We start from the raw sequence: 13,458 nt of genomic DNA on the forward strand, positions 1-13,458 counted from the left end.
AATATTGTTTTAAGGGTAAGAAATGAGGCTGGAGGGGCATATGGGGTGAAATCATTAAGGACCTTGTATTAAAGAGTTTGGAATTTATACTGAAGTGACAATGGCAAGGGGAGTAACTGGGTCCTATTCACATATTAGATCTCTCTGATTATACAGGAGAATGGATTGGAGGGGACAAAACCAAAGCAAGAGGAGACCTGTGGGAAAGTATTTCTCCAGGTAAATTCACTATTTGCAAGAATCATGGCTGCACATTAGAATCACCTGGGGAGCTTTAAATATTACTGATGCCTGATTAGACTCTGATTTAATGGTCTGGGGTAGAGCCTGGGAGTTTTAAAGCTTCCCCAGACAATTCTAATGTTCAGCCATTACAAAACCTTAATCTAACTGTAACCTGAATCCTGGCACATAATGAGTAGCCAGCAGATTTTTTTGCTCAAAAAATGAGTATGAAAACATTCAGAGGGTGCTATTCTCGGTTTCATAGCACTTTAGGTGGATATTAGATGAATAGTGGCTTTTATTACAGAGGGTTTCAGGTAGAAATCCATCCCCAGAATATCAGCTTAAACATCAAGAAGTCTAATGCTACCACTGAGACAAGCACTTCCCACCCCTGCAGAGAACCAGGAGTATATAGGCCTGGCAAGTTGCCTGAAAGAGCTGGAGCTACCTGGCTCGGGTGAGAGGATGAGGCCAAGGGCTGGAATCTGGGTTCTAAAAGTTCCATGCCAAAGCACGAACCATTTGTGGTCTACAGATGGTCTGCACTGGTGGCAAGAGGGATGCAGGGAGATGGTCAATTATAATGAGTAAGTACAGGATGAGGAGGAGAAAAAGGAGAGACAAGCCCTCCATTTGCAGAACGAGCACTCTTCTATCTCCATAGCACTTTTTCACACTTAGATTTAGGGCAGAGCCTAGAACCTGTTTTGCTTCTCCTCCGGGGTACCAGTCTAAGGGTTTCTGACACATAAAGAACAACATTCTGATCAAGTAATTGCTGGGAAGGCACTCTATTACCCCGGTCTAAAACCCTGGGCAAAACTAAGTTAGAGAACATGGCTTAGCCTAGGCAAGGACCTCTCACCCCATCTTCATTCAATCTGGTATGACTAGGTAGTAGAATGGGCACCCATTCTATCTACCCAACCACTGCACAGATGAGGGGCATGGTCATGCTTCTAGAATAAAGGTCAGCAAACTACAGCCACAGGCTAAATCCAGCCCAACACTTGTTTTTTGTAAATCAGTTTTTAGTGGAACACAGACCTGCCCATGTGTTTGCATTATGTCTAGGATCGTGTTCTCTCTACAACAGTGGAGTCGAGTGTGGGTAGTTGGAACAGAGACTGTGTGGCTTACCAAGCCCATGCTGCCTATTATCTGACCCACTACAGAAAAAGTTTGCCAACTCCTGCTCTAGAGGAAGACCCACCCAGGCTGGCTTGGAAGAGACATGGGAGACCGGAAGCAAGAAAGGGGGAATCACGCATGGTCTGGGCTTTGAATAGACAGTGGTCCTGCCTGCCCATAAAACATTGCCCACTGAGTGGCTGAATTTCTGACCAGTCAGGTTACAGACTTCTCCTTGCTTAGGATGTAGACCTGTAAGAAATAGGTGGGCAAAGTCAAGGCTGGTGTGTTAAGATGACTGGAGGCTCCTCGCCCCTGCACTGCTGACAGGGAGCTATGTAGACTGAAGAAGAGGTAGCAAATTCAGTCTCAGAAGTAGTGCAGGGGCCATGAGCAGGGCATCCAGCCTGTTCTACCAGAGACACGGTAGGGGCAGTAGTCAAAATGTGGTCTGACATTCATGCTTCTGCAGCTTTTCTAAAGCTGTTCCCACTCCCTGAAATGCCCATCTTCCTTCTCTGAGAGATCAGTGGCTGCACCCTCCCCAGTGTTTCCATAACACTTGGCTCATAACTCTGTTAAATCACATCACATGGTTGTTTACTTGTCTGTCTTCTCTTAAACTGATGAGTCCCATCTCTTCCTTCCTTCTAACTCTGACTCTGAACCTCTATGTCCAACTTCCTGCTCAGTATCTCAGCTTGAAAGTTGACTAGTCATCTCAAACATGTCTGCTGCTGCTGCTGTTTTTTTATTGTTTTGAACATGTTTAGAAGCAAGTGCTATACACGGCTCTAAGTATTCAATACTTTATGTACCCAGAACACAACATTTAATTCGTGCTTCCCCAAACCTGTTTCTCCCCCATCTGTTTCTTCTCCATCTCAATGAAAGATGTGACTCTCCACTCAGTTCTTTAACCAGTCAGCCTTCATCCTTCTCTTTCCTTCATAGTCCACGTCTGTAGTAGATGTGTTGGTGCCCTGCCCACATCCCCTCCACACTCACTTTTCCCCTGTATGCCCACCCAATGCCCGCCTCCTGCAAGCACCTGTGACTTTTTGCCTGAGTACTTCCTTAAGACAAAAGAATATGCACACCTTGTCTATAGAGCATGACGGAAGTGCCAAGGGATTTCCTAAGAGTTGTCCTCAATCAGTGATAGATGGGAACTGGGGGATAAATACCCCAACTCCCTTCTTCCTCCGGGAGAACAACTCTGAGCCATGAGATGGGCCCATGGGATTAAGCCTCAGGTGCAGTGGTTATTTGTTCGTTGATGTACCCCTGTGTTGGCGTTCTTCCCTTGATTGTCCGACTTCTCCCACTCTACCACCCGTGAGCGCCTTAGGATTGCCTCCCAAACAAATCTCATACTAGAATCCTTGTTTCTGAGGCTGCTTCTGGGGGAAAACCAAAATCTGCAATATTCAACTGAGCATCCTAAAAAGTAATCATTTCTCACCACATCCACTGCACCATCTTGGTCCAAGGTACCATCATCTCTTGGCAGGACTATTGTAACAACTTCCTAACTGATCTCCCTGCTTCCTCCCTGGGCCTCCTAGAGTCTCTATTCCATACATGAGCCAGAATGTGCTTTGTAAAACATAAATCAAATTAGCTAACTGCCCTGCTCAAAACGCTCGAATGGTTTCCTGTCACACCTAGAATAATACCCAACTCGTTACCAATGACCACAATGCGTTATAAAGCTGAACTCTCTCCCTGCTTCTCCAGATGCTTTTGTCACTGCTTTCCCCACCTCATCCTTGAACATGGTCATTCGGTTACCACCTTTGCATCCACTGTCCTCTCTGCCTGGAAGACACTTCCCAGTTTTCTTGGCCGTGACTGGCTTTTTCACATCATGAAGGAATTAGCTTAAATGTTACCTTCTCAGAGAAGCCCTCCCAGACTGTGCAATCCAAAATAATTCTCATGCACGATCACTATACCTCTACCCTGCTTTATTTTCTTCACAGCATTTTACACTATTTAAAATTATATGTGTTTGCTTGTTCGTTTGCTGCATCTCCCAGTCGACTGAAAGCTCAAGGGGGCTTTGTCTATTTTGCTGTATCCCAAGTACCTAGAATAGCACCAGACACATATTAGGGATTCAAATATCCATCAGGTGAACGAATGAACAAATGCCTCCCCTACTGCACCAGATTTGAGCTCATGACACACAAAAGACATCAATAACATTTGAGTCCCTGAACAGGTGAATAAGCCAGGGAGGGAACAAGTCTGTGTTCTCCCCAGGCCCCATCCAACAACACACAGTCTTTTGCACTGTGTGAGCCATCACAGTGGGTCTCGTTTTCCCCGTGGACACCCAGATAAAGCTCCTATCTCAAGCCATTCTAATCACTCTGTCCTTTTTTTCTAGGCCTTACCGGAGGGGCAGACAGCCTCGTGGGACACAGCCAAAGAGGATGAAAACCGCAACAAGAATCGATACGGCAACATCATATCCTGTAGGTGACCTTCTGGGAGGGCTCCAGGCTTTGGGAACACAGACGAAAAGTGGCTATCACTATTATTTACCTGGAATTTGTTACCAAATAATCCCTTGATGTTTCCAGATTTGGGTCCACATGCTAAGCGTGGAGCTCTGTCTCAGCCTCCCTGCCATCCCTGGCCTGGATAACAGAGCATGGCTGATCTCAGCCAGAGCGGGCAGGCAGGGAGCTGGATCCAGGCACAGTAGATGCAGGAAACCTCTGAAGCTTGGATCTTGCCCGCTCAAGAATTCTTCAGGTCGGGGAGGAAGCCCAGCCACAAGGGTATTCCCAGCAGGCCCCCTCTGCAAAAAACCCATCATGGCAGCATCTTGGGGTGGAGAGCAAGGTCCAGCCCATGAAGGAGGGGCTGAGAACACCTAGGTGAGAGATAATGCTATTCCAAGGAGGTAGAGTCCCAAGCAAGGATAGGTGCTCAGAAGGAGCCGGGAACTCTGGCCTGCACCTGAGGGTTTGGACCAGCTCAGGGCTCAAGGGAGCCCAAGGTTACCCTGTTCACACAGGAGGTAAAGTTTAGGGCATCACGACTCCTGCCAGACCCCACTGCTGGCTGGGGCAGGGCCCTACGGTGAGTGCCTGCCGCTCAGGGCCAATGTCGGCATGAGTGTTTGGTGGCCCTGAGCCTGCAGGAGAAAGCTTGTTTTGTGTGGAGCTAGGGGAGGCGTGGAAGAACATTGCCTTTTGCTCAGCAGTGAGCTCTAGCGTTCCTGGAAGCACCCCCTGGTGTGTGATTTGATGAAAGCAGTGGCACAGAGTAGTTCGGGCCCTCTGGAGTCAGACTGCCTGGGCTCCTATCCCAGCTGTGGGGCCCTGGGCAGGTGACCTGACCTCTCTGAGCTTCAGTTTTCTCGCCTTTAAAGTGAGGAAAAGAATAAAGATAGGATGGTTGAAAAAAGGTTCGTAAAACCCTTGGCACAGTACCTGGCACCATTACTCATAGCCATGGAGTTACTTTCTCAGGGTCACTGATGAGCAGTGTGGATACACCATCCTCCTTATTTTAAGCAAAATTCACTGAATACCCGTGTGGGGATGTGGAATAAGCCAGGTTGGGGCAGGGAAGCATAATCAGATGTCTATTTTGGAAGGATCACCAGGGCAGCTTATTGGGAAGGTGGATTTGATTGAGAGAGGCTGGAGGCAGAGGGACCACTTAGGCTACTGTAAGAGTCCTAGCAAGGGACGAGGGGGCCTGAACAAGGGCAGTGACAGTACTTGTGTGGGACCTTGCATGATATTCAGTGCTGAGAGGAGAGGGAGAGAGAGACTGCCATAGAACTACGCACCACACACAGTTCTCACACAAGTATGATCATTGCCAAATACTGGTGTGCACAGCCTTCTACACAACATAAATACAGAGGACAGACTTACCTCACACGAAATGCCAAGCACATACTCTGATTAGAACAGGAGTCAACAACAGCCCCTGTCTGCCACGGCACAGCCAACCTGGACCATTTGACATCTCACCAGTTGGGTACGAAGCATCCCTTGGTCTCAGTTCTCAGAGTAACCCAGTTCAGCCAAAAAAAAAAAAAAAAAGAATCCTGAATAACAGATTATTTCTAGCACAGTTCAGTGTTTTGTTTTGTTTTCTTTAACTGTCTAGACATTGCCTAAGAAAAAGCTTAGAGGAAGAAAGCGTAAGATACAGGCAGCTTGTAAAGGAAAAAAGAGGCAGAAGTTTTAGCTTAGCTGTTTCCTGTGCTGATTTAGAAATCGGCTATGAATAGGAGAACTAATCAGAAAAACATTTATAATTTGTCTCTTGGAAGAGAGTAATGCAGGCAGCAAGATTTCTTTAAAAAAAAAAAAGATTTCTTGCAAATGTAGTGTTGGAAAGATACATTCAAAGAGTCAGGAAATGTGTATGAAGACCTATGATGTGTGGGCCTCCTCTGAGCCCGGCCCTGTGCTGGGCACTGGGACACTCAGTCTCTGCTGCCAGGGAACTCGCATTCCAGGCACAGGTTCTGCTTGCTCTGACCGTCCTCTGCTTGAGCACCATCGTGTACTAGCGCCCTTAAATACCTGGTCACTTGTCTGTTCCCCATATCAGATGGTGCGTTCAGATGGGATCCACTAAATTATAGGCTGTTAAGACCTTGTGTACTCACTCTAAACCTTAGTCTTCTCTCTGTAAAATGGGTATAATGATGCATTAGTATAATAGAAAATAATAATAGAAAAAATAAACAATTAGAGCACAGTAAAGAGACCCTGTCCCTCGAGAGACAAGGGCATCCAGGCCGGGCCAGGTATCTGGTCCAAAGCCTGAGGAGCCAAGGATGAAAGCCTTTGTATCTTTCTGGATGTCCCACTGCCCACCTTTTGCGCTCAGCATCCATGCCCAAGCCATCATCGGATCTCACCTGGCCTCTGCCCACCTTCTTCCTGGTTGTTCCACATCTACTTTGGCCCCCAAATGTATCCTATCTGATCTCTAACAGAAGCCAGAGGGACCTCCTCAAAATATGAATTGAAACATGTCATTGTCCTACAGAAAACCCTTCAAATGGCTTCCTTCAGTGTTGAGCCCTTCTTTTCCAAAGGCCCTCAGCCCTCTCTCCATCGCAGTTCACACTGTGTCCTCTCCACCACAGTCTCCTCGGTTAAGCCCCACCGGCCTTTCAGTACCTTGAACTTTACCCGCTCATCCGTGACACAGGGCCTTTGCACATTCTCTTCTCTCTATCAACATGCCCGTCCCTCCTCTCTTTGCTCTGCTAAGTTCTACTTATTCTTCAGATCTTAGCTCAGGTATCAATCACTTCCTCAGGGAATTCTTCCTGACCATTATAATTTGGTCAAAACCCCATTATTCACTCTGAGAGCACAAGGCATGTCTTCTCCTTAGTTCTCGTCACTATTGTGAGTTGAGAGCATTTGCATGACTGTCTGTTGGCTGCCTGATCTCCTCACCAGAATAGGTGTCCTGCAACAACAGAGCTAGGGCTCTCTTGCACTCCTGTGTCCCCAAACCTGGCTTATGGCTGGTGCTCAGTAGACAGGACTGAAAGTTGGAATGCACGGACTCCCTGCAAGGCCCCAAAGGGCTTGAGCCATGGGTCTCTGCCTTCTGGCTTCCCCCCAAAAATAGAGAACACCCAGAAAGGATGGATGGAGGAAGTCTGGATCAGGATGACTCTAGGAACAGTGATAGTGGATCAAGGAAGACATTCTGAGCCTGAATGAAGAGGGTGGAGAGATGGGACACAGGAGGGAGAGAGGAGGACAGTCGTGTCCCCTTCAGGAGCCACGTCTGAGAAGGCAGGATTCCAGGCAGCAAGGGGAACAATGAAAGGGATTAGACTCCATCGCAGGGTGCAGAAGATGCTGTCCGTGTCCCATGCACACCCCACGGCGCCACCGCGTCCTTGTGCAGTAACTCCTGCTGGCATCCAGGGCCGGGACTAGGGTGAGGCAGGCGACGCACCCAGCATGCCACATTCCAGGGGCGGCTCAGTCTCAGCTGTTGACCTGCACCTGCCTGACCCTGAGAGCAAGCGCCTCCTTAAAGTGTGTGCCCTGGGGCCTCACTGGTTTCCCCCGAGTCCTGCCCTGTCTGCATCTCTTTGCCTGAGGACTTTCTCCAAAGCTGGGGCAGGATGCTCTGTCCAGGCACAAAGCTGTCTCTCCCTAGGCCATGGAATAGCCCCACTCCTCATCCTCACCTTCACTGGGTTGTGTGTTCTACACCTTTTTCCAGAGCTTCCACGGGGAGTGGGCTGCAGTTGCCCACCCTTCCTGGGCTGCCTTCTCTTGGCTGTCTCACTCCCCTCCCCCTTTCCTCTTGGTGTCCTCTTCTCTTCCTAGGTAAACTGCTTGCACTGGAATCCTCATCTTATATCTACTTCTGGGGAAACCCAAACAGAGGCAGAGGAAATTCAGACACCTAATGATACCATCTTGGTGGGTTTAAAGAAACCTGAATCTCCTTTCTAATATACGGGTCAGTAATTCTGCAGCAAATTGTGGCTGGACCGGGTCTGCCCTCAGTCCTGAGAGGAGACAGTGCCAAAGTAACCGGTGCATCCAAAAGCAGTGCAAAGCATAAAGGGGGACCAAGAAAGAAAGAAAGAAAAAAAAAAGTCCTGGAATTGAAATGAAAAAAGGAAAAGAGAAACAGCCCCGAGGATTGGAAAGTGTTCCTGCCCTTGTACGTTTCCCTCCCGGAGGCGAAGTCAGCGCTGGCTTGATAAATAGAAATATTCTTGGTGCAAAAAGAAAACCGGGTGTGATTAGCATCTTAAGGAACCCAGGGCACTAGGAGGCTGGAGTGGAGGACAAAGGCCCAGGTCAGGGAGAACAGAGAAGATGAAAGGGGAAGAGAAGGAGGGAGGGCACAGTCTGCCAATGAAACAATGAAAGAGAAACCTTGGCTAAATAAGCCCTTTCTTCCAAACGATTCTGTTTAGAATTTAGCAATAGAGACAGTGGGGTTTCCAGGGAGTAGAAAAGAAAGGAAGTGAAAGGAAAGGAAATGAGTGGGGAAAACAGAACAAAGAGTTCTTTACTTTTAAGTAGCCCTGGGGCATATATGGTGGACAAGGGGAAATTTCAAGAATACCAAGCTTTCCCCATGTGGAAGTTGCAGAGGGTGCTTCCTTGACTGGAAGGAAATTACACAGAGGAGAGGAAGTGATCTCAGGGGTGCAGATTTTATCAAATGAGGCTTCCCTTCTGGCATCTGTCGGGGTCCCAGCAGGAAATAGATGGGACCTTCAAGTAGGGTGATTTGAGGATAATTTAATCAAGTGACTTTTTGTTTTTTTTTTTAATGAAAATGTGAGCTAGCTGTGGGAGACTGCAGGGAATAGTGTGGTACCCTGGGGCTAAATGCCATGCCTAGGCCCAGAGGATTCAGTAAGAAGAGGTTCCCAGGACCCAGAGAAAGAGGACCTGGTCAGAGGTGTGACCTTTAGTGGCCTTGCAGCAAGCCCATGGTGACCCCAAGAAAGGGAGCTGAAGGAATAAGTACCTCAATGGCACTCCCCACTTAATCCAGTCTTCTGCCTGTGCTTTCCAGTGGCTGAACCCAGCCAGAGCCAGAGGACAAGGGAATCTGTAGACAGAGTCCAGTGGTTCAGTGGTTCTCAAAGTGTGGTCCCTGGAGCAGCAACACCTGAGAACTTGCTAGAAATGCTCATTTTGGGGTCCCATCTAGACCTGTCAAAGCAGACATTCTGGGGGTGGCACCCAGCAATCTCTGTTCTAAAAAGCCCACCAGTGACACCGATACACTCTCGGGTTTACGAACCTCTCATCTTTTTTTTCTTTTTCTTTTTATTAAAGAAAAGTTGATTTACAATGCTACATAAGTTTCAGGTGTACAGCATAGTGATTCAATAATTTTTTTAGATTATACTCCATTTAAAGTTATTATAAAATATTGGCTATATTCTCTGTGCTGTACAATATGTCCTTGTATCTTATTTATTTTATACATAGTAGTTTGTACCTCTTAATCCCCTACCCCTATCTTGCCCCTCCCCGCTTCCCTTTCCCCACTGGTAACCACTGGTTTGTTCTCTATGCGAGTCTGTTTCTGTTTTGTTATAATCATTTGTCTTATTTTTTAGATTCCTCAATGATAATATATAGTATTTGTCTTTCTCTCTCTGACTTATTTCACTAAGCATGATACCCTCCAGGTCCATCCAATGGCAAAATTTCATTATTTTTTATGGCTGAATAATATTCCCTTGTGTATATATACCACATCTTCTTTATCCATTCATCTCTTGATGGACACTTGGGTTGCTTTCATATCTTGGCTATTGTAAATAATGCTGCTATGAATATTGGGGTGTGTATATCTTTTCAAATTACTGTTTTCATTTTCTTTGGATATATACCCAGGAGTTGAATTGCTGGATCATCTGGTAGTTCTATTTTTAGTTTTTTGGGGAACTTCCATACTGTTTTTTCCACAGTGGCTGCACCAATTTACATTCCCACCAACAGTGTACAAGGGTTCCCTTTTCTCCACATCCTTGCCAATATTTGTTGTTTGTGGTCTTTTTGATGATAGCCATTCTTACAGGTATGAGGTGATATTACACTGTGGTTTTGACTGGCATTTCCCTGATGATTAGCAGTGTTGAGCGTACGAACCTCTGATCTTATCCACAGAGATCAACTTCCAGTTTAGAGAGGCAGGTGCGGAAGGCTGAAGGGCAAACAGGAGACCCAGGACATTTTCATTTTCTGAGACTTCTAACCCCCTAATTTAAGACAAGACCCTGGGCTCAGGTGTATTGGAGTACTGGGCATGGGGTCCAGCAGACCCAGGTGCTATTCTCAGTTCTGCCCTTTACCTCGTGCATGACCTTCAACAAGGTCACATCATCTCTCTGACATTCAGGTTCACATCTTTCAGTGCAAAGCGTGCAAATTAAGATGAATAAATATTGAATCTGAGCCTGGTTGTATAGACTTTTAAACCTAGATGACACTAAGTCTAGCCTCTTTGAGTCCACAGGCAAGGAGCAATGGTCCAGAGATGTAGAACCCTGCCCACAGTCACGCAGAGTCTGTAGGATAGCGAGAACCAGAGCTCCAGGCTCTTGCTGCCCCGGTGCCACGAGCTCCCTACCAAGGAGTCCCTCTGCATCTAGACTTATCTGTGCTCTTGGGGGAGCATGTGCTAAGGTCTCTGGCGTCAGAGCAGATGGAAGAGCAGGATGAACTCTTCAGAGGGGCTCTTTTCACTTCCAGGGAGGAGCTCAGATTCAAATCAAACTCAGGGGCTTCTTCTCAGAGCTGTTTCTCTGCTGATTTCTGGGGAGACCGTACTAGATGTCAGAATGGGTGCCTTGTTCAGTGTTCCCAACTCCCCCTTCTCCTTTGCTGTCTCTGAGGGCGACTCCTGCCTGGGCCTTACAGAGTGATCCGGGTGCAGAAACCTTCAGTGCCCTTGTGTGTCAGAGGACTTGTTCTGGTCCCTGGAGCCCTCTCTGCCTGCTTGCCGGGACTGCCAAGAAATCAAATGTCCCCAGGAGCAGCTCTCCATCCATGAGTGATGGGGGTGCGGATATAAGTACCCCAGGTCCCTCCCCGCTGAGGCGGAACAGCTTGGAGGTGTGTGTTCACACTCTCTCCTGGAGTAACAGGAGAAAAGTAAGCCCCAGCTGTCTACAGCGGTAACTTGCTTGATGACACAACCCTCATTGGTTTCCTTCCTTTCTGCCTCTCACTTCCCATTCCCCTTCCGGGGTTTCCCGGGATCATCTCCCAAAGCAAGTCCTTGCATTTCAGTCCTTGTCTCAGTTTCTGCTTCGGAAGGAATCCGGATCAGAAACCTTCCTCTCTTTCTTCAGAAAGTCCCCTTAGTGGGGTATGGGCTGGACATCCTACCTAGGATGAATCCACAAATTCATCAGATAGGCCGCTGTCCCCCTAACTTCTCTCAGTGCTCTGCGCCTCTATGCTTAAGTCCCCTCTGTGGCCTCAGAGCTCTCATCTGTTGGAGCAGCTTCTCACAGGGCCCGGCAGAAGGGAGCAGCCCAGCCTCAGCCCCAGGGAGCTGACAGCATGAGGAGACGCACAGAATGTCGGGCTGTTTCCCTGTCACCCCCGGGCCACCCGCTACCTGGGTAATGGTAATTCAATCAAGATTGAACGAGGAGACCTTTAGCTTCAGTGGGGTACCTGGGCAGTCTCAGCGGGATTACCTGCCTCCTTGCTCTCCACTCGTGCAAGATGATGGCCTTAACATTTCCAGTACTCCTAGGAAATGATTTTTCAGCTCCACAATTCATTGTAATGAGTCAAATCTCTTTTCTCTGAAAAATTGCACCTTTTCTTTACCTTCCTCAGTGCCCGGAAGACAGGAAGAGAGTACATCCTGTATCCAAATGATATTGTCTTCCCCGCCCCACCTGTCTGAAGTGATGCTCTAAGTGGATGTGACTTGAGAAGACTGACTTATCGGGTTATCTCTGATGATGGAGGAGGGGGGACGAGCTGCGGTTTGCTTGGAGAGTTAAAGCTGTGCATGGGAGGACACTGCGCCCTCTCCCCTGGCCAGGGATGGGGGGGCGGGACACACAGTGGGATGGGACAGTGTCAGAGTCAGAACCGGCATGGAGGGGTGTGGAGGCAGTGCGTCTTGGGGTTCCCGGAGAGGTAGGGACCCCACTACTCTACAAGGAAGCTCTCAGCCTTACACCTTCGAAGTTGTTAAACTTCTTGGAGCCTTGATTTTCTCAGCCACAGAATGGGTTACGATGAGAATCAAATGGCATAGCATCCATAGGCTTCTAGAATGGTGCCTGGAGCATCTTACGCACTCCACAAAGATAGATTTCTGTTCCTTACACCCAGCGCAGGTGAGTCTCTATTCTCACGGCCTAATTCCAGTAAAAACTTTTGGTCTTTCCCAAGACGAATTGAATAGCCAAGGCACCCCCTATGCTAAATAACTGAACATCAAATGGTCTGTACATTGAAACCTGAGTGTGCATCAGAATCTCTTGGAGGGCTTGTTAAAATACAGATTGCTGGGTCCCACCCCAGAGGTTCGGATTCGGTGGGTCTGGGCTGGGACTCCAGTATCTGCATTTCTAACAAGTTCCCAGATGTCACTGATGCTATTGGCCAAGGAACTATATTTTGAAAACCACTGGTCTAGAATTACAATAAAACTGAATTTACACATTTGCATTGATTTCTTACAATACACCAGGTGCCTTCATATCTAACTGCTTTTCATCCTTGCAACAAGTCTGCAAAGGTAGAGAGGATTTTGATGTTGTCGTTGGGTAAATTGAGGCTCAGGAAGATACATCAACTGCTCTGGGTGATAGTGACAGACCTCAGGTCTGCCTTCAGAGCCTTCCCAACCCGTCCCTCTCTCGTGCTGAAGGCAATGATTGGCTGCCAGTCTTGGGTCTGCAGGTAGGGTGAGGGATCAGCTATGAGGTGAGGAAGAATTTGAACACAGGATCCAGGCACACTATGCCAGCCTCGTGTAGAGGAAAGAGCCTGGGTCCCAGGCCAGGTTACCTAAAATCAATTGTATGGCTAAAAGCAAGGGACCGGCTCCTTTCTGGTTCTCAGCCTTTCAGACACAAATATGAATTCATATATTGAACAGATAATTATTGAGCACTTACTATGTGCCATACACTATAGAAGAGTTTAGTAAATAGGGTGCCCTTTCTTAAATAGGGCGTGAAGGAGAGCCATGGGTTAGTCAGATCGTCACAGAAATAAAACTGCTCTAAGAGCCCTGAAGACAAGTACAGGGAGCTATCAGAGTCTGGGGTGGAGAGATCATAGAAGGCTTCCTGAGGAAGGAAGATTGAGCTGAAGAGTGAGATGTTGCCAGCCTTATGGGGTTGAGGGCGTTCCTTTACATGTGCCAAGGCCCTGTGGTCAGAGCAGACATTATGCATTTGAGCAACAGAAAGAAGGGCACGGTTATCAGAGTAATATGTGGGGAGGGGGGCATGAGGCTGGACTGGGAAGTAGGTCCCAAACCAGATCATGCAAGGCATTGTGGGGTCTGGTCAGGCTTTGTTCTCTGTCAGTGATGTCTTGGAAGTGATTCATACCAGCTTGC

General features: G+C 47.7%; 1 protein-coding gene across 11 annotated transcripts in view; it reads left to right on the forward strand.

The window, feature by feature from the left end:
• PTPRT (protein tyrosine phosphatase receptor type T) overlaps positions 1 to 13,458 on the forward strand; it is a 1,089,879-nt gene that overhangs the window by 1,017,565 nt on the left and 58,856 nt on the right. For all 11 annotated transcript variants that reach the window (XM_036826097.1, XM_036826100.1, XM_036826103.1 and 8 more), the window contains one exon: positions 3,755 to 3,842. In XM_036826097.1, the coding sequence (XP_036681992.1) occupies positions 3,755 to 3,842 (88 nt within the window). The remainder of the gene's footprint in view (positions 1 to 3,754; positions 3,843 to 13,458) is intronic.

The sequence above is a fragment of the Balaenoptera musculus genome, chromosome 15, assembly GCF_009873245.2.
Source record: "Balaenoptera musculus isolate JJ_BM4_2016_0621 chromosome 15, mBalMus1.pri.v3, whole genome shotgun sequence".
In the NCBI taxonomy this organism is placed as follows: domain Eukaryota; kingdom Metazoa; phylum Chordata; class Mammalia; order Artiodactyla; family Balaenopteridae; genus Balaenoptera; species Balaenoptera musculus.